This window comes from Tachysurus vachellii, chromosome 13 (genome assembly GCF_030014155.1).
Source record: "Tachysurus vachellii isolate PV-2020 chromosome 13, HZAU_Pvac_v1, whole genome shotgun sequence".
Lineage (NCBI taxonomy): Eukaryota > Metazoa > Chordata > Actinopteri > Siluriformes > Bagridae > Tachysurus > Tachysurus vachellii.
This window is the reverse complement of record NC_083472.1, coordinates 13,768,804-13,788,985: the sequence shown is the minus strand read 5'-3', so window position 1 is coordinate 13,788,985 and position 20,182 is coordinate 13,768,804. Positions and strand designations below refer to the sequence as shown.

The following is a 20,182-nucleotide window of genomic DNA, read 5'->3' as shown; positions in this document are numbered from 1 at the left end:
AGGATTTACCAAACAGGCATGAGGGACTTGTAGCATTTAGTATAAGATCAAGAGGCTGTCACTACTGTTTTGTCTCACTGCATATGACTTTATGGAAGTTTACTTTACAAAGAGTAAATAATTGTATAAGAGTGAATTATTGATGGGGGGCACGGTGGCTTAGTGGTTAGCACGTTCGCCTCACACCTCCAGGGTTGGGGGTTCGATTCCCGCCTCCGCCTTGTGTGTGTGGAGTTTGCATGTTCTCCCCGTGCCTCTGGGGTTTCCTCCGGGTACACCGGTTTCCTCCCCCGGTCCATAGACATGCATGGTAGGTTGATTGGCATCTCTGGAAAATTGTCCGTAGTGTGTGATTGCGTGAGTGAATGAGAGTGTGTGTGTGTGTCCTGCAATGGGTTGGCACTCCATCCAGGGTGTATCCTGCCTTGATGCCCGATGACGCCTGAGATGACTCCTGACAGGCTCACTGTGACCCGAGGTAGTTCGGATAAGCGGTAGAAAATGAGTGAGTTAGAGTGAGTGAATTATTGATGTTGTTAATGATTAATTATGCACTCTGTTTATTATTATGAATAATTATAATTGTCAGAACAGAGACCCTGACAAGGATACAGGTTCAGTTTAGTGCAGTGTTTTTTTAAAGAAGCAAGCAAATCAGTCTCATATCACTAAATAGGCACCGGTCAGGAAAACAGACTGCAGGCAAAATCAAAATCAGGGAGCAGCACAAGGATCAAAAACCAGGATAAACTGCAATGAAACAACGGCTTGGTAATGAGAGTAAACAAAGGAAACTGAGCATATGCTTCACAACATGACTGAAACTGAAAGTAGCTCTTAAATGTCTGTGGAGTGGCAGTTGAAAACAGGTGAGGTGTAAACAGAAGTCTGGTGCAGCCATGTTTGTAGGCTGCAGTGTATGAGGGGAAATGGAGTCCTGAGTTTGGCTAGACCTGATAACAATAATAATAATAATAATAATAATAATAATAATAATAATAATAATAATAATAGTAATAATAGCTGATAACTAGGCAAGGTGCACAAGTTATTTACGACTTTAGTAGGTCTTTCTTGTCTGTCTACACATAATAAAAGTAGTAATAAAAGGACTTGTGCTCCTGTGTGATTTCAGGCTGAACTGCTTTGTGAGTGATCGAGCACAGCCATGACGACCCACGTGACTCTGGAGGATGCGCTGTCCAACGTGGACCTGCTGGAGGAGTTGCCGCTCCCCGACCAGCAGCCGTGCATCGAGCCTCCACCATCCTCCATTATGTACCAGGTACGCGTGCTTTATGCCGGCGTCAGGTATCTATCCTGCAGAAATATTATGGGATGTTGCCTTCAAAAGTCAATCACATTGGTAATTTTCCACCAAGCATCGATACAGTATGCTGAGCTGCCAGTTTATTAGGTTCAGATCCCACGTTAACACAAATCATACATGTTTGTCTATTCCAGCTTTATGCCATGTGACTACAGTTTGTAGTATAAATCAAACGGAAATGCATCATAGTTCAGATTGTGTTCAGTTATGAATTTGAATATGCAAATGTTGTGAGCTTGCTGAGTGATAGCTGACTCTTGTGCTGGTTTTATCACCTTAAAAAAGTGTGCCTCCAGTGCTCAAAGGAGTAATAAGGAGTAAAACACAGTTGTCTGGTAGGATGAGTCCATGTTCCATTTTCATTATGATGATGGAAGGATCAGTGCAAATAAGGGACAAATTACTTCAGGCAATGGCAGTAAATTTTCATTGCTTTCGTGGCTGTAAGGATCTTACCCCTGTTGAACATCCCGGGGATCAAGTGAAAAGGTCTACATGCAGCAAGAATTTGCAATGGTTCTGTTTTCAATGTAGTTCTTGCTTGGTACAGCATTCCTTTTTCTTGTAGAGTCTACACCCAGGATGCTGTTCCAAAGCCAAAGGATGCAGAACATAACACCTGATACTAGGAGTTTAAGGATGCGACAACATAATAATTCCAATTTTTCCAGATTTGGCACACACCAACACGCTTACGTGGGCCCGTATGCACAGCCATGACGATTTGTAGGAATCCTCCTGGTCCCATGCTTGATGCTGACTGCATCAAGGGTTGAGCATTTTGCACATTTTTCACCCATATGTAACTGTTCTTAATTTCGTTTTAATTATTGAACTGATCTGCAATTTCTGGAGTTCGCTCCCAAGAATTTCACTCACCAAGGCACATGTGCTGTGGTGATGTGACAATAAAAGTGACTTGACTTGACCTATTGCTGTTAGCTTGTGGGGAAAAAGGTTTTATTCTTAAAAATTAATTTGATTATGAAGTCCATTGAATATGCATGGTTTGATTATCAAATGTATCGAATCAAAAGCCTTGTCCTGAATGATATGATACATACGTTATCTTATTGCTGCACCTATAATTTGGTGTACCTAATAATCTGACATCTTTGTATGAGTCTTAAAGATGTCTTAAATGCCAGTGTAATTAGAAATTTCACTCTGAATATCCTATCTAGATTTGCTATTTCTGTATCTCTGTATGTAGTATGTGTAGTACAGTATTACGGTATGTGTCATATCTATATAGTTTACAGTATGTACAGACCTGTACATATAAACAAGTGCTTATCTTTTCATTCAGGCAAATTTTGATACCAACTTTGAGGACAGAAACGCCTTTGTGACTGGGATCGCCCGATACATTGAACAGGCCACGGTCCATTCCAGCATGGTGAGTAGAGAGCAGCGATCTCTGTTCTACCGCCTAGTAGAACGCAGGTCATGTGACTATGGCAGCTGCATGATAAAAAGCACAGCATTTGATTCGCGCACAAAGCTGCTTTCAGTAACTGTCACTGGAGGTTTCATGAAACTCAGAATGTGAGTAGAATCATTTACTCACTCGTTCTTCAAACAGTAGACACATAAAGATTAAAAAACATACTGAAACTTACGTGTCTTGTGGATGTCGTGAATGTTTCAGTAAGTTTTTTATATTTTCGTGTCTACTATTTGGAGAATGAGTCTCTCAGTGCTGAGTAGGTGAATTCCATTATGTTTTTCCTTCCTTTTAAATGCAGTGTTTTCCTTGTACTTTGGTAAAAATCCTAAACAGTCCTTCCAGGATTTTGCAGCTACAGAAATGAACACAAAATCGAACAAACTCTGTGATATTCAGAGGAACTTGCCAGACGAGTCTTTTGACATCATCACACTGCGCATTCAGCCAAAACCCTCTTTAATACACATGCATCAAATATGACACAATTATAGAAAGCAGTTACATATGTGTCTTCACTGGGTAAAGTTAAAAAAAATCCTGTATTTTCAATATCAGCAACTCAGGTAGTTCTCTGCAAACAGAGCACAATGAAACTCGCACTATGCATCACAAAGTTTGAAACGGCTACAGCAAAATCAAGCATTTCTGGTGAAGTTTTCCATAGGGGGGTGTTTATTTAAGATTTTTGGAAGTCTTAGATGTTGGATCTCATGAATCAATGTAATCGTTGACAAGTTGCTGTGTTAAAAGAGGAATAAAACATTCCAGCACATGCTGTTCTAGGAAAACTATCAGCCCCAGATCCTTGGGTTGAATTTTGTGGCTAGATGGAGATAGTGCTGCACCTTGTTTACCAGATGGAGTATGAAATGACAAGGTATTGAGGTCATTGTTGTGAGCCTTTCCTGACTCAGGAGGCATGGCCTTGTACTTTATTGTAATATCTGTTAAAAGCAGAAGCAGATCGGTCGTATTTTCTATAATTTGTTGTCTTTATGTCAGGCCACGTTGGGTAAGTATGTACATAAGTATGTGGGGATGAATAAGAGTTAACTAAGGGTTTCTCACATAAAGCACATGCTATCAGTGCAATTTATTGATGATGCTCTGTAGCACCAGCCTTATCATCGCTCTCGTATAATCAGTGGCTTTGTCTTCAGAATGAAATGCTGGAGGAGGGACATGAATACGCTGTCATGTTGTACACCTGGAGAAGCTGTTCGAGGGCCATTCCCCAGGTACACGGCAAGCCTTTTACCCATGATCCTATACCTGATATCTAAAATCAAATAAATTGTATTTGACCCACAACACATTTCATTGACAGTTTCCAGTTTTTTATTAGCAATGTCAAGAGTATTTAAGTGAATATATATTTGCAGATTGTAGTAAGTCCTCACGTGTATTCGATAGATGTTACAAACGTTATAGCGATATTCTAACCTGATATATCAAACATTTTAAAAGACAAACTTGATTTGTTAAAAGATGTCATGGAGGTTCGTTTTGCTTTTAATGTAATAGTGTGATATTACCCTCCTTCGGGTCTTAGGTGAAGTGTAATGAACAACCCAACAGAGTGGAGATCTATGAGAAGACTGTGGAGGTCTTGGAACCTGAGGTCACCAAACTCATGAAGTTCATGTACTTCCAGGTAAGAAAGGAACCGGTTAGCAATTTGTCTTTTTCATTCTTCTATAATATTCAGTATTTTATAGAACTTTTAATAGTGCTACACATCTACCAATAGAATGTAGACGCACATTAGTGAACGGATTTCATGTGGTGCAGAAAGGTAACATTTATGATTCTCTGTTCTAGCGTAAGGCAATTGAGCGATTTTGCAGTGAGGTGAAGCGTCTGTGTCACGCTGAGCGCAGGAAAGACTTTGTGTCTGAGGCTTACCTGCTTACCTTGGGCAAATTCATCAACATGTTCGCTGTCCTGGACGAACTCAAGAACATGAAGTGCAGTGTCAAAAATGACCATTCTGCTTACAAAAGGTATGACAGGAATTGCTTTCAGATTTTTAAATGTTACCTTTGTGCCTTTCAAAAACTTGTATCAAACTTGTTTCAAAAACTTTTTCCTGTAACTGTTTTATTCTTCTAGAGCCGCTCAGTTCCTCAGAAAGATGGCGGATCCCCAGTCTATCCAAGAGTCCCAAAACCTTTCCATGTTCTTGGCCAATCACAACAGAATCACACAGGTACAGTCGAATTTCAGAGTTGTAGTATTTAGCATATTAAGATCTGAGATTCTGTTTATATCCAGAGAAACTACCTTTATCCATTATCTATGTTACTAATGATCACTCCAGAGTGATCATTTAATGACATGATTTAATCTTCTAGCTCTGGTAGGTTGAACTGATGCCAGTCTGAATGTCTCATTGAGAGGTTTTATTTAAGTGTGTTATTCGAGTTGTCACATAGCTGAGGTTCTCCTGGGTATATGTGATACTTTATATACAATACTTTATGTCAGAACTGGCAAACTGTTTGTTGAAAACAGTATAAAACAGTATAAAAGTATGCAAAGTTCTTAATGTCGGTCTGAAAGGTTGTTTGATCTTTATTTTTGCAGTGTCTGCATCAGCAGCTGGAGGTGATCCCTGGCTATGAGGAGCTCCTGGCAGACATCGTTAACATCTGTGTAGACTACTATGAGAATAAGATGTACTTAACACCCAGTGAGAAACACATGCTACTCAAGGTGCCATGTCTACACTATATTTACTGCCACTTTCCATCAATATTTTGGGAAAAATCCTGCTGAGGAGATCTGTGCTAAGATATTGTAACCTGCCTTACAGGTGATGGGGTTTGGGCTTTATCTGATGGATGGAAACGTCAGCAACATCTACAAGTTGGATGCCAAGAAGAGAATAAACCTCAGTAAAATCGACAAGTTCTTCAAGGTTGGCTTGAAATGAGTAGTTAGCAGAACTAAAAAAAACATGCCTTGTGAGTTGGATTTGTTAACGTGATGAATTTGTTCATTTGTGTGGAAATGTCTCTACAGCTCCAGGTCGTGCCTCTGTTTGGTGACATGCAGATTGAGCTGTCTCGGTATATAGAGACAAGTGCTCACTATGAAGAAAACAAGTCAAAGTGAGTTTGAAAGTTTTAAAAGGAATAAGGGGAAATACATACTACTTGCCATTGTTCCCTTATGTATTGGCTAGTGACTCATCTAGTGAAACAAAAATTGTCAGTGTGTCAAGACAAGTATGTTAACTTTTATACAAGAGCTAACCTTAATCTGATGGTGCTGAAAACATTATTCGAATGAGTGTCTCATAACACAGACTTACACATACATTGTTATACTTCACTTTATTTTTCTATTAAAGGTGTGCTCTGTGTTTATATGCTGCTACTTCAATGGATCATCTTTGTATTGATGAGAGTTTTTGTATTGCTGTTTAATCAGCAGTAGCTTGTTGATCCATGTTAGTCTTGTTAGGGCTTTTATGTTTCCTGTTGCATGTTTCTGAATCTTCTAAATCGGTCCTTTAACTCCCCAGGTGGACTTGCACCCAGAGCAGCATTAGTCCCCAGTATAACCTGTGCGAGCAGATGGTGCAGATCCGAGACGACCACATCCGCTTCATCTCCGAGTTGGCACGTTACAGTAATAGTGAGGTGGTCACAGGCTCCGGCTTGGACAGCCAAAAGTCTGATGAGGAGTACAGAGAGCTGTTTGATCTGGCACTCAGAGGTTTGCAGCTCCTCTCCAAGTGGAGCACTCATGTCATGGAGGTGGTAAGTATGTGTGTTTGCGTGTGTGTGTTTGCGATACACAGAGCACATGCATGCCTTAAAAGCCTGGATACGGCAGTTGTATTGTTTCTTGCCTAGTCAATTCTAACTCATGATTTATGTCATGGATTTAACTCCCTCTTTTTTCTCTCATGTTTCACATCTTATTCCAGTACTCATGGAAACTTGTGCACCCCACTGATAAGTTCTGCAATAAGGACTGTCCTGGCACAGCTGAGGAGTATGAGCGTGCTACACGCTATAACTATACCAGTGAGGAGAAATTTGCCTTGGTGGAAGTGATTGCCATGATTAAGGGCTTGCAGGTGCTGATGGGCCGCATGGAGAGTGTGTTTAATCAGGCCATCAGGAACACTATCTATGCTGCGCTGCAGGACTTCGCCCAGGTCACTCTGAGAGAGCCGCTTAGGCAGGCAGTTCGCAAGAAAAAGAATGTCCTAATCAGGTAAGTTAAGTGTCGTGTTGTGAAAGGGACCTGAAAATTGATTAAAACCTGTTATTGTTATGAAAAAATGTAAATTTAACAGTACCTGCTTGGAGCCTGCAAATACCATATATACCTTTAGCATTCTTTAGCTAATAAATTTTAATGCTGTGAATGTCAAGGTGGCAATATACACTTTAAAATGCAGTGTGTCAATGCAGCATGGCCACGTGCTTGCTAAATTACTGTAGTTTCTCTGAATGTGAGCAATTCTTCCATTCACATGGTTGCAACATTGCCATATTTGTCCTGGCAGCGTTCTACAGGCCATTCGGAAGACCATCTGTGACTGGGAGGGAGGCAGGGAGCCACCAAATGACCCTTGTCTAAGGGGAGAGAAAGATCCCAAAGGAGGTTTTGATATCAAAGTGCCCCGCCGTGCCGTTGGCCCCTCAAGCACACAGGTCAGTTACACTGACAGTTTTCTTTTCATATAGCCGTTGATTAAAGATTACATAACAGTTCTCTAAAAGATGCTTTCTAGAATTATCTACAAAGATTTTGCCCCTTTGCAGCTGTACATGGTGCGAACCATGCTCGAGTCTTTGATTGCAGACAAGAGTGGCTCTAAGAAGACCCTGCGCAGCAGCTTGGATGGCCCCATAGTCCAGGCCATAGAGGACTTCCATAAGCATTCCTTTTTCTATACCCATCTCCTCAACTTTAGTGGTGAAAAATATTTTTTTATACTAATACAAAAAACACAACATTCAAACCAAGTTCTTAAAAGAGTATGTATGCAGCAATGTATATAATTTTGAATAGCAGAGCCTTTATCACTCTGTATTGCTGTTACGGCTTCCTGAGTAACAGTCATGGCATATACTTGTCGTAATTCGTTCTCAGAGGCCCTTCAGCAGTGCTGTGACCTATCGCAGCTTTGGTTCCGAGAGTTTTTCCTGGAGCTCACCATGGGGCGTCGTATCCAGTTCCCTATTGAGATGTCCATGCCCTGGATCCTCACGGACCACATTCTAGAGACGAAAGAACCTTCCATGATGGAGTAAGTGCTGCAAACATTGTAAACACCAACACTCCAACATTTTTGACATCTTATCGTGTGCCTGTAAAGGAATTCCTTTGCAGTTTGTCCAGTGTTATTCTGACATCAGCCATAGACGAGCCTGGGGAGAGGGGCTGATATTAGCATTGGCACAGCTTCCTGTCCTTTTTTACATGACATATAGAAACATAAATATGAAAAATAGTTCTTAGAAATTATATATTGATAGCTTGTGTAGCTTATGTATTTTGTAAAAGTGTATTTTATGGAATATGTAAATTTATTTCAACTTAGCTTGGTAGCTACTCTATTTTAGGACTTCTAAGCTATAGCATTGCTAATAACTAATAATAACATCTGTGTCACTAAAATATACGTGACTAGAAAGAAAAAGTGGAATTGTAAATGTAAACTGAATGCATGTATTCAATTGAAAAATATTTCTTTTTCGGTGGGTTGCACTGTGCACAGGATAAAAAACATATCCACAGTTCTCAATTGCAGTTCCCGCGATTTTTCACCAAAAGAGAGTCAGTGCTGTCAGGCAGCTCCACACTCAATCTGAATGATTTCCACTCTCTCACCTGTCACTTGTCGGTAGCAGTGAATTTTTGTGTTTTTAATGCCTTTATTTATTTATTTATTTATTTATTTATTTATTTATTTATTTATTTATTCAGGTATGTGTTGTATCCCTTGGATCTTTATAATGACAGTGGATATTATGCGCTAACCAAGTTTAAGAAGCAGTTCCTCTATGATGAGATAGAGGCTGAGGTAAAGTCTTTCTTAGCATGCTGTTGTAATCTATACGTTTCCATCTATTTTGTTCAAAGATTGTCATTAAACAGTGCTGATTGTTTGGTTGCTTTATCTAGGTGAACCTGTGTTTTGATCAGTTTGTCTACAAATTGGCTGATCAGATATTTGCTTACTATAAAGCAATGGCTGGAAGGTGAGTGATCGTTTATACCTCATTTACCCGTCCGTTTAACTGCTGACTAAATAATTAGTTTGTTAAATGATGTTTTGAATGTGTGAACGTGTTTGTCTCAGTGTTCTCTTGGACAAGCGTTTCCGAGCAGAATGTAAGAACTATGGAGTGATTATCCCTTATCCCCCCTCTAATCGCTATGAGACATTGCTGAAGCAGAGACATGTGCAGGTACAGACTTCAGTCACATACAGGTGTTGAACTTCCACAGTATTTGAGCCTTAATACATTATGTATAAATATTATATATGTAAATAAAAGTGTGTGTGTGTGTGTGTGTGTGTGTGTGTGTGTGTTTTCACAGCTCCTGGGTCGTTCCATTGACCTGAACAGACTGATCACCCAGAGGATCTCAGCAGCCATGTACAAATCCCTGGACCATGCAATCAGCCGCTTTGAGAGTGAAGACCTCACATCTATAGTGGTAAATGCAACGCACCAAAGAATGAGTGTATTCCATATGTTGTTTTAGGAAAGTATCTGCAGCCAGGTTTCCATCCACATTTTCCACTGTTCTATGTGGAAAAGTGTTTTGGTTTCCCAGCAATATACCATATACCAAAATACTTTTTACAGATAATTTGGTTTTTGCCAGATGATGTCATACTTAAATAAAAATGTACTTGTTCCATACAGAATTATGTGCTTATCGCAAATTGTGTTTTGCGGTACATCTCATATGTCCCCAGATTTGAGACGGACAGAGTAGTTAGAAGATCTCTTAGTGAAACAGTTTATAATGTCACAGATTGTTTTAGATGTCGTGCCAGTGAATCAGTTTATCATAGGTTGGCACCAACTTGTGGTTTTGATTTCCATACTGGCAACCTGCACTGAGTAGAGTAGTGGGTAGTTTATATGACTATAAACTAAACCTTTTTTTTTTTGGATGGAATTGTATCTATTATGATGCTCATCTGTATTGTGTGTATATGTATTTTCCAGGAGCTTGAGTGGCTACTGGAAATAAATCGACTGACTCATCGGCTGTTGTCCAAACACATGACCCTGGACAGTTTTGACGCCATGTTCCGGGAAGCCAACCACAACGTGTCCGCTCCGTATGGCCGCATCACTCTGCACGTCTTCTGGGAGCTCAACTTTGACTTTTTGCCAAACTACTGTTACAACGGCTCCACCAACAGGTCTGTGCAGATTCGCTGCAGAGTAATACATCTACAGTATATGAATATAGCTGTTGTCATTCCCTGTTCATTGTGTTTTATGCTGCCGAGCAGATTTGTGCGCACAGCCATTCCCTTTACCCAAGAGCCTCAGCGAGATAAGCCTGCCAACGTTCAGCCTTACTACCTTTATGGCTCTAAGGTAGGATATAGCATTATCACATGATATATATGATTAAAACCATAAAGCTGCTGGCAATGTGGTTGCAAGTGTTTAAAAAAACTCATTTGTGATAGCAAACATCAGACTTTTAATAATCATTTACCCAAATCTGAGATAATTTAGAAAATTAGCAACTCATTTTATTTAGATTGCTCAAGTTTGTGTTAATTTCTGCAAAAAAAACGAAAAACTGGAGGGAATAAAATCTGTTGTTGTGAGTTTTAACACCTAAACACATGAATGTGAAAAACTCATTTTTTTTTTTTTCAAATTATTTATTCATATAATTTTATTGATTTATTTAGCCTACCTTTTTTCAGTGCTAAAATATAGCTCATGTTGTCTCAAAGTTGTACAGCTGGTGGTAAATTCACCTCTGTAGCTACAGCTAACTGTACACTAATTATATAAAGATGTTCCTAATTTATGAATCCAAAGCCAGTGTTAGTGCTGTATTTACAAAAAAGTCAAGAAGAGTACATTTTAAATATTTCGTAGAGCTGCAAGACAGAGCAGTCCAGCACCACTTGCTACCTCAGAGTTAGATATGCCTTGTTAATGACTAATCTGAAAAAGAACCTGTGCAGTCCATATTGATATGATTATGTAATCACTTTTAATGACATAACAACATTAATGATCTGTTTAATTCAAGTATATGTATAATATTCTGGCGGTGCTAACCAGGGGCCTGGTTTTTGTTTAAGTGTGAACATAAAGGAATATAGTTGTATGACGTTAAGTAGTATGCTGAACTACTGCTGTGTATTCTCCATCAGCAGTATACACGCCTATTCTAAAAGCTCAATATGGCAAAAACCTTCATACGTCTTTCTTTAATAAAAGAAATACGAGTTTCTTTTACTTCTGCATTATCGCTTTGGGACAAAATCTCTTTTGTGGGGACAAGATTATTTTTCCAACCAAAATTTAAAATGTCACAGAAAAATGTCAGTAAAGAAAGCAACATATTACATAACAGACCACTTGTCAGTCAAACAATGTCTTGAAGTCTGCTTGCTTTTACAAATGATACCTAGGATTGTCGACTGTTATCATAAAAAGCAAAGGCTTGTCACCGTTTACTGACTTAGTTTAGTTTGTTACTGTGTACTGCTTTTTACAGTACTGTATATAGTATACGTTTTGCAGTGGGGTTTTTTAAAAATGTAAAATAAACCAATTACCATGTGATGTGCTGTTTAAGTTGACTGTGTGTGAAATGTTGTTCTTCTCTGATTTACAGCCCCTGAACATTGCATACTCCCACATCTACAGTTCCTACAGGAACTTTGTGGGTCCCCCGCATTTCAAAACCATCTGCCGTCTCCTTGGTTACCAGGGCATCGCCGTAGTTATGGAGGAGCTGCTGAAGATTGTCAAGAGCTTGGTAGTGTTCATTTAACCTGTTAGCAGAATATCATTTTACACTCCTGTAACAATATTCTGTATATAAGCATACGCAGTTTGTATTAGACACATGTCTGTTGTAAACTTTGCTTCATTTAATTTTGCTGTGCTATTCAGCTCCAGGGCACCATTCTGCAGTATGTGAAGACTCTGATAGAGGTGATGCCGAAGATCTGCCGCCTGCCTCGCCATGAGTATGGATCGCCAGGTAAAATGGCCGGGATAATCACACTCCTGAAGCAGGTCTGTGATGATCTTTATCTCCATCACTGTGTATTTGAAGGCTTCGGCACAGAGGAGCTGGTGTTGAATCTATAATGAACTCAGATGATGAGCTCATTTATAAGTTGCTCAGGAGCTCCTGGTTACACAACTCAGAACCAAATGTATATGACTGTAGAAGGGACATTATTTATAATCACACTCTCCAGTGTTTATAAGAATTTCTAATCCCACTCTATGGCGTCACCCAAATGATGAGTTCCTTTTGAGTCTGGTTCCTCTCAAGGTTTCCTCTCATGCCATCTAAGGCAGTTTTTCCTTGCCATAGTCACTGCAGGCTTGCGCATTAGGGATAAATTCAAATAAATGTCCATAAATATTTTATGGTCTATAAAACTGCTTTGAGACAATGTCCAGTGTTAAACGTGCAATAGAAATAAAATTGATGAAAAACAATGATCCTGATAATTGTCAGCGATTTCAAGACTAATAGTTTTAGTAATAAACAGCACAATCCCTTCAAATGTATTTTCTTTTGTCCTTTAAAGTTCACCTTATTTATTTTGAGGTATGTGTTTTCCAGGTATCCTAGAGTTTTTTCACCACCAGCTCAAGGATATAATTGAATATGCTGAGCTGAAGACAGATGTGTTTCAGAGCCTAAGGGAGGTTGGCAATGCAATCCTCTTCTGCCTCCTTATTGAGCAAGCTCTGGTAGGAAGCTAGACATTCTGTACCTTTCACTTTGTTTCCTGTTTCTTAGCCTCACAGTTCGAATGTATAATATATGAAATCATTATATTTGTTGGGCATCTTCCCACTGAGAACTGGTTAATAAACTACAGAACAATTGTAAGGGCTTTGGAGTCATCGGATCGTAGGCTTTATTTGTACATAATTTAAACCTTATACTCATAATAAATGTGTCTGGGGTAGTTGAATAGAATAGAATAGAATAGAATAGAATAGAATAGAATAGAATAGAATAGAAATATAAAAACAGATTATCTTCATATTGACACAGTAAACTGCAGCCTCAATAATATCAGTAATTTATATAAGGTACAATCAGAATACAAAGAAACAGAGAAATATAAATAGGATATGGAAATAATGTTGTATAATACTGTAATAATAACAAGCTGCAGAGTTTATTGTCATTCAGAAATATCAATCCTAAAATAAACGAACCATTGCAGACATTAGCAATGTGAGCAGCCAAATTAATCTGATCATTAAACATGATGAAATAATATTCATACTGATCCCTAAACACCACCAACATTTTGTGCTCAATGCAAGGAGTAAACATGCAGTGATATATTGAAGCCATCCATATTGTTAACAACATAACCAAATAACAAAATCATGGTACAAACTCACTTTGTTACACACTTTCTCCCACACATACGCGTGTGTTCAGCTAACACTAAAACTCCTCTCGCTCCACTAACTGGTAGAAGATTTACACACAGACAAAACTCAGACATTGTGATAAAGTTGATGCTTAAACCTCAAGACTTCATAACATTATTTATTACTATAGGTTGCTTTAAAATCTTATGCAACAATTTTAAGGCAATTTCACATTGACAGTTTAGTCTGAAACAGAGCACAGTTTGCATGAAAAACTGGCAACGTGAAAGCTGTCACATGGTCCGGAAATTGCAGCGCAGGACCGAAACCTCAAACTGCGATACAATTCACATGAACGGATCGCACTTGTTCAGGAAGTAAAACAACATGCACACGTGTTTTATCTGATGACAACATCATTAGTTTAACACACATGTACCATGAGTAGCAGGGAACAGTGTGGGGCACAGAAGAGGTGACATACATTACTGATAAATAAAAACAAAATTTTAATATGAAATAAAATACATAAATGTCATGACGTAAGATTAATGCAAATGCACCGTGAGTCTGAAACTGGACAAATGCTGGTTAAACGAGGCACCGCATTCAGACTGTAGCAAATGTGTCCAGTGAAAACAGCCGCTTCAATGAATATTGTTTTAAATATGAATATTTTATGTAAATATAATGTTATGTAAAACCATGGGTTTTTTACGGTATGATATTTTCATGATAACTGTGTCATAGGAATGTCTTTTTTGCCAGGAATCATGTCTGTTATTACTTCAGGTTAAGTTCCATGTCTTTCTCTGACTTATAATGCAGTATGCAGTCTGTTTTTGTTTAGGCTCTGTGCGTATTATTTCTACAAAAATCTATCAGATTTTTTGTTTCTTCTAGCTTTGTAGGAGACAGCTCTTATAGACAATTCTTGGCAACTCATAGCCTTTACTAGTTTTACTAGGAGTATTTCTGGAAAGGAAAAATCCCAGACTACAGAACCAGTTCCTTGTCCTGTACTGAGCTTTTTCCTTTGTTTTGAGCTGGAAATCAATATTTTTTATGATGCATTGTACATAATTGTCACCCTGGACAATGTATACAATGAATAATCTGTGTATGTGTGTGTGTTTCATTATTGTGTGGATGCCAATGATGTATCAGTAGAAGATAGTGCTGACATCTGCCTCTAAAACGCAACTTTATTTCTCATTACACGCTGGCAACAACCAAAGGTGGTAAGGAATTAGGTCTAACTCATGTAACCAAACCATACAAAGACCAATAGCACACCGTCTCTGGTCGCTGTCGCTTTTTTGTTTCACTTCACATATTGTTTCTGGTGTCCTGTTCTGCCATGGATTCAAAAGATAAAATGTTCACAGTCCCAAAACAAATGACTAGGCAAAGTTAATTTCATGTTGTTTAACAAAGTTTGTATTTGGGGATGCTTCGTTCAATTATAATCTAAATTCTGGTCAGAACAGAAAATACTGATGCACCGAGGGCTCAAACCACAGCACTACAAAGCTGTCACTGCTTCCACCACCCTGTCTGTGGCAGAATATGCAAAAGATTTCACTGTGAAGGACAGACATCACAAAATACACATTGCAGGTCATTTTGAATCCACTAATTAAAGAGAAATGCTTCTTTCATGTCCTCTGAATCCTTGGCATTATGGAACACTTTCCTGGCTGATCGTAATCGTCTTGCTCTGATGCACTGATCCAACATTCATTCACTTTGCTATTCAGTCACATGTAATAATCTGATGCTTGCCTTTAATTTCAGTGTTCAATTTATCTTCTTTTTTTTCTCGAACTCTACTTTGTGACAGCAGATCACTGCATGCTGATCTATCAGTGACATACTCTCGTTCTGCACAGGGCACAAATCTACTTCTCATTGCTTGGTTTCTTATTGTGTTTGAAATGACATGACAAAGTTAGTGTGCCCTCATTTCACTAAAACTGATCACTTTCAACACATTTCATTTATTTCAGGGTCTTTGTCTTCCAAATATATATATATATATATATATATATATATATATATATATATATATATATATATATATATATATATATATATTGTATTTTATGTTATGATGTTATGCTGTGATAACAAATTTCTTCTTATCTTCCAACTGATGTTTCTGCCTGCCTGTAAGAGTTCATGTGTTTTAATCACCACACAAATTCCTGAAGCCATACAATTCAATAACGTGTTGTGATCTAATCATTTCATAATGTAAACCTGATATACACCAAGTTGTTCATTTATTATCTACACCCACATTATATGTACACTCCACTATTATGACATATATACAATCCCCCAGGATTTTCACTGAGGAAAATTTTGCGATAGTTGTGGCCACAAATTTTGTGATTTTTTTTTACTGGTTTTGTAATGTTTTGCCCATTTTTTTATTTATTTCTTTCTGGAAAACTACTTGAACTGGCGAAATTGCAAGCACAGGATTTTTCTTCTACACACCTAGCAGTGAAGACACAAATGTAATTATTTTCTGTGATAGCTGTACTCATGTTCAAAGCACATAAGAAGCAAAGAAGCCTTTTTCTGTTGATGACACCACATGACACGTATTTGTACCACACAGTAACCTAGAAAATACTCAGTGAGTACAGAGATAAGGTAGTATTTAATAAGCTGGTTAATGAGTGTGTTGTAGGTGTTACGATAAAAATGAGACAAAAATCATTTCAAACATGTTGGACTGTAGTTAAAACACAATGGATTTCATATGTTTTGCATCTTGGCCCAAATCTGTGGAAAATCTGGAATAGTTTTAAAAAACTCATGAAATCCTGGAGAGATGGTAAAGAGGTACCTGAAAGTTGCTCATTCCAAGTATGTAATGACTACAGTCCATCTGCTGCTTTGTATAGTTTGTCACTCCTCTACTCCAGCCATCAGTGGAAATGGTTTCCCACAGGACCATTGCTCTGATCTGAAACTAACACTGGAGTTATAGGACAATCAAAGCAAATTGTGCATGAAAAAAATTTGCTTCAGTGGCACCGACACCTCATTGGCATGGTGTGCTAACCAAGTTTGTGTGTAATAAAGTATAAGACTTCAGCTCCTCTAGAGCAGTGTTTGTGTCTGATCCGTTTGTGTGGTCACCACATACACACTAAGTAGGTAAATAAAATCTGCTCATCAGTGATCCTAGTGTACTTCCTTTACACTAATAGATGGTGTATAGGCTGCAACAGGTGGACTACAGTATTTATACCATACAGTAAAAATGATCAATGAGTACAGATATAAGTTAGGTGTATCTAATAAACTGGCAACTGAGTGTATTACAGGTTTCATGAGACAAAATTTGGATTATAGTTAGGACACCATGGATTTCACACAGATTTTATCTGTACAGTATATAATCCTTGGATAACATCCCATTCCCACACAGCTGTTTGTGTGATTTCTGTATTTTCACAGTGGATCCAGGATTAAACCTTTGTTAAGCAGTTTTGTTGCTCACTAGATTTCACTGGTGGTGTGTTTTCATTTTAGTCGCAGGAAGAAGTCTGTGACCTCCTTCACGCAGCTCCATTCCAGAACATTCTCCCCAGAGTCTACATCAAAGGTGAAGAGCGAAACAGATTTCAAATAATTTCACTGAGATTCAGTAAGGCAGCTTTGTATGCTGAGCCTTATCTCATGCTATTGCTTGGTCTGTAGAGGGTGAGAGGTTGGAGGTGAGGATGAAGAGGCTGGAGGCGAAGTATGCTCCTCTGCACTTGGTTCCTCTGATTGAGAGACTTGGCACTCCACAGGTGAGAGATTATAAGGAGTAACTGAAGTGAAATGTGATGCAAAAATCGAGCTGCTTGTTTTCAGTGCACAGTATTTATAAAGCCATCTTCCTGACAGCAAATTGCTATAGCAAGAGAGGGAGACCTGTTGACCAAGGAGAGACTATGCTGTGGCTTGTCAATGTTTGAGGTCATCCTCACGCGCATCCGCAGCTTTCTGCAAGACAGCGTGTGGCGTGGACCACCACCCAGCAACGGTGTCATGCACGTGGACGAGTGCATGGAGTTCCATCGGCTCTGGAGCGCCATGCAGTTTGTTTACTGTATCCCAGTGGGCACACACGAGTTCACAGCAGAGTATGTGATTTACATTGGAGTAACACTGACAGAGATGCAAACCTAAAACAATGAAGCATTAAATGCCATTATTATTGAGGGTTCAACATGATATACCCAATACATCTTACAGCTTTGGTGTGATAAATGTTTTAGGAGTATTAGATCTGTCTTTTGAGTCTACTGAGCATACATTGGTGCAACTCTGCTTGTGTTTAGGCAATGTTTTGGGGATGGACTAAACTGGGCTGGCTGTGCCATCATCGTGCTGTTGGGACAGCAGCGGCGCTTTGACCTCTTTGACTTCTGCTACCACTTGCTGAAGGTCCAGAGACAGGATGGCAAGGACGAGATCATCAAAAATGTGGTAAGTGTCTTCCAGAACATGGCCTCTATGACCTTGCGGAGTTAGTTAGTTTATTTGTCTAAATGTGTCTAATACTTCACTATCCATGCCTTCGATTTTCAGCCCTTGAAGAAGATGGCTGACCGCATCCGAAAGTACCAGATCCTCAACAATGAGATATTTGCTATTCTCAACAAGTACATGAAGGCTGTTGAGACGGACAGTTCTACAGTCGAGCATGTTCGCTGTTTCCAGCCTCCTATACACCAGTCCCTGGCAACTACATGTTAAAACCCAATTCAGCCTAACTCTGACAAGCTTCCTTCTGGTGAGGGCTGGTTCTCAAACATACTCGCTTAAAAGGTCAAAGGTAATTTACAAGCGTTTTCTCGACCGCTGTTTTAACAGCGTCAGACATACCTCCACACGTCCAAAAATTAGATCCTCAAGTGAACTGAAGGCCTTATCCACTGCTCTCTTAGCCTTGATTCTGAACATCCTAATAAGATTCTTTAGGTATCACATAGGTCCTGCCTATAATACACAAGGCAAATTATTATAAGTAAAAAGTAACAAATTTAAATATAACTGTTAAATAAACCAGAGCACATATATAAAATTTATATTGTGATTTTTATTGTTTTTTTTTTTATATATATATATATAATTATTCCTGTTATTGATAGTAAATGGGCTTTGGTAAAGACCATTTTTGCATGTCCATTAAAAAAATATGAAGTTTCACATTTCAGTTGTCCACCTTTCAACTTAATTCCTCTTTTCATTTTTAATGTATGTCCCTACAGTAATAGGATCACATGGACACTAGAGTATTAATCTAGTTTGCATATTTATTTGTCATTCTTATCTTTTAACATATTTTAAAGAGATCACAAGTTTCTTTCATTCCTCAGTTCATTTGGCATTTCTGGATTGTTTTTAAAGCCTATTATATCTTCTATTTTCCATCTTAAATGTCAGACAAAGTGAAGTATTTGGTGTGGTACTTGTTCATTTTTTTCTAATGTAATATGTCCTGAGTATTTGCTTAATCAAAAGAAAAACAAATCCCCACCAATGGTTGCAATTAGTAACGTCTCGGTTTATGAACTGCTTGTATGGGCTAACGATGTTTTAATTAAAAGTGTGTATTCAACCAGTGGAGATGTTTAGCATTGTGCATTCACATAATCTAAATTTCACAGTTATGTTGCAATGGAACATGAAGGATTTCTTTTAAATACCTCTTAATTTTATTGAGAAAATATTCAGTATTTCAGAAGTGGGGAATTTCCTGTCATATGCTGTGGCACACATTTGTTTAGGGGAAATAACCTAACTTCCATTTTCTGTAAATAAGGGCAGTTAAAAGACCTAAAGCTACTGTCATGAGTGAATCCTCATGAACTCATCTCTTTCCTGAGTTCAGGATCTTTTACATAACTTTCTCTTTTAAAGTACTTAGTAAAGTAACGGTTTCTTTGCTCTCATACACATAAACCAGTTTTCCTTGCGCCTCTGAGGGCTTAAATTGTCAAATAATAAAAAGGAAACAAAAATTCGGAAACTTTGACTTTAAATGCTGGCATGACGGGTGTAATTTATTGTCATCTTGAATCTTATTGTGACATGATTTTTTTTGTTCCTATTGTTGTACAAGTGATCAAGTGTTTTAAAATAGAAAAATGAAACAATGAAATGTACAACAAATGGTTGTGCAAATGGATTGATAATTGCAGTGTATTTCCATGAAATAAAAAAAATATCTAACTGAAACCTGATTTGTGATTTACTAACGATGTCAGCATTTGTTCCAAAGAAGGACACCTATTTCCTCCATGTTCAATAATGCCAAAATGATAGATGGTTTTGTAAAAGTAAGTGAAAATTAAAGAAAATTAAAAAGTGTTAATTCAGTGCAATGCAAATTTCACTATTTACTTTTACTCATACAATGGCAAGGAGAAAGTAAGTGAATCCTTTGAAATTACCTGCATTTATGTATATATTTGTCTTAAAATCTAGTTTGATCTTCAGTTAAGTTGCAGTAATCAGAAACACAACCTGTTTTAACAAATAACACAAATTACTGTATTCTTATTATACTGTATTATTTGTATTCTCACACATACTACAAAATACAAATATTCATAGTTTTAGTTGGAAAATTATGTGAAAACACAGCCTAATGACTTTAACAAAAGCTAATTAGAGCTGGAAATTGGCAAATTAATGAAATGAGATTTAAAAAGCACTAAGACATTTTAAGTTTTCAGAAGAATCTGAGAATTAGGCTTTGCTTCTTCAGGGTCTGAACCACTTGTC

The 20,182-nt window shown here is 38.1% G+C and overlaps 1 protein-coding gene across 3 annotated transcripts in view; it reads left to right on the top strand.

The window, feature by feature from the left end:
• cyfip2 (cytoplasmic FMR1 interacting protein 2) overlaps positions 1-19,633 on the top strand; it is a 29,933-nt gene extending 10,300 nt beyond the window's left edge. The window contains exons 2-29 of one of the 3 annotated variants that reach the window (XM_060884646.1): positions 1,136-1,285; positions 2,640-2,729; positions 3,941-4,018; positions 4,333-4,434; positions 4,602-4,783; positions 4,893-4,989; positions 5,367-5,495; positions 5,596-5,700; positions 5,805-5,893; positions 6,310-6,547; positions 6,718-7,010; positions 7,306-7,453; positions 7,565-7,718; positions 7,896-8,052; positions 8,733-8,829; positions 8,931-9,007; positions 9,109-9,217; positions 9,351-9,470; positions 9,992-10,191; positions 10,285-10,372; positions 11,640-11,783; positions 11,921-12,011; positions 12,609-12,739; positions 16,934-17,006; positions 17,102-17,196; positions 17,294-17,532; positions 17,731-17,878; positions 17,981-19,633. In XM_060884646.1, coding sequence (XP_060740629.1) covers positions 1,169-1,285; positions 2,640-2,729; positions 3,941-4,018; positions 4,333-4,434; positions 4,602-4,783; positions 4,893-4,989; positions 5,367-5,495; positions 5,596-5,700; positions 5,805-5,893; positions 6,310-6,547; positions 6,718-7,010; positions 7,306-7,453; positions 7,565-7,718; positions 7,896-8,052; positions 8,733-8,829; positions 8,931-9,007; positions 9,109-9,217; positions 9,351-9,470; positions 9,992-10,191; positions 10,285-10,372; positions 11,640-11,783; positions 11,921-12,011; positions 12,609-12,739; positions 16,934-17,006; positions 17,102-17,196; positions 17,294-17,532; positions 17,731-17,878; positions 17,981-18,148 — 3,759 coding nt within the window. In that variant the 5' untranslated portion in view covers positions 1,136-1,168 and the 3' untranslated portion in view covers positions 18,149-19,633. Of the gene's footprint in view, positions 1-1,135; positions 1,286-2,639; positions 2,730-3,940; positions 4,019-4,332; positions 4,435-4,601; positions 4,784-4,892; positions 4,990-5,366; positions 5,496-5,595; positions 5,701-5,804; positions 5,894-6,309; positions 6,548-6,717; positions 7,011-7,305; positions 7,454-7,564; positions 7,719-7,895; positions 8,053-8,732; positions 8,830-8,930; positions 9,008-9,108; positions 9,218-9,350; positions 9,471-9,991; positions 10,192-10,284; positions 10,373-11,639; positions 11,784-11,920; positions 12,012-12,608; positions 12,740-14,551; positions 15,381-16,933; positions 17,007-17,101; positions 17,197-17,293; positions 17,533-17,730; positions 17,879-17,980 lie in introns of those variants that run through there. The other 2 variants (XR_009649350.1, XM_060884647.1) reach the window with 2 other exon arrangements.
• The last annotated feature ends 549 nt before the right edge of the window (positions 19,634-20,182 follow it).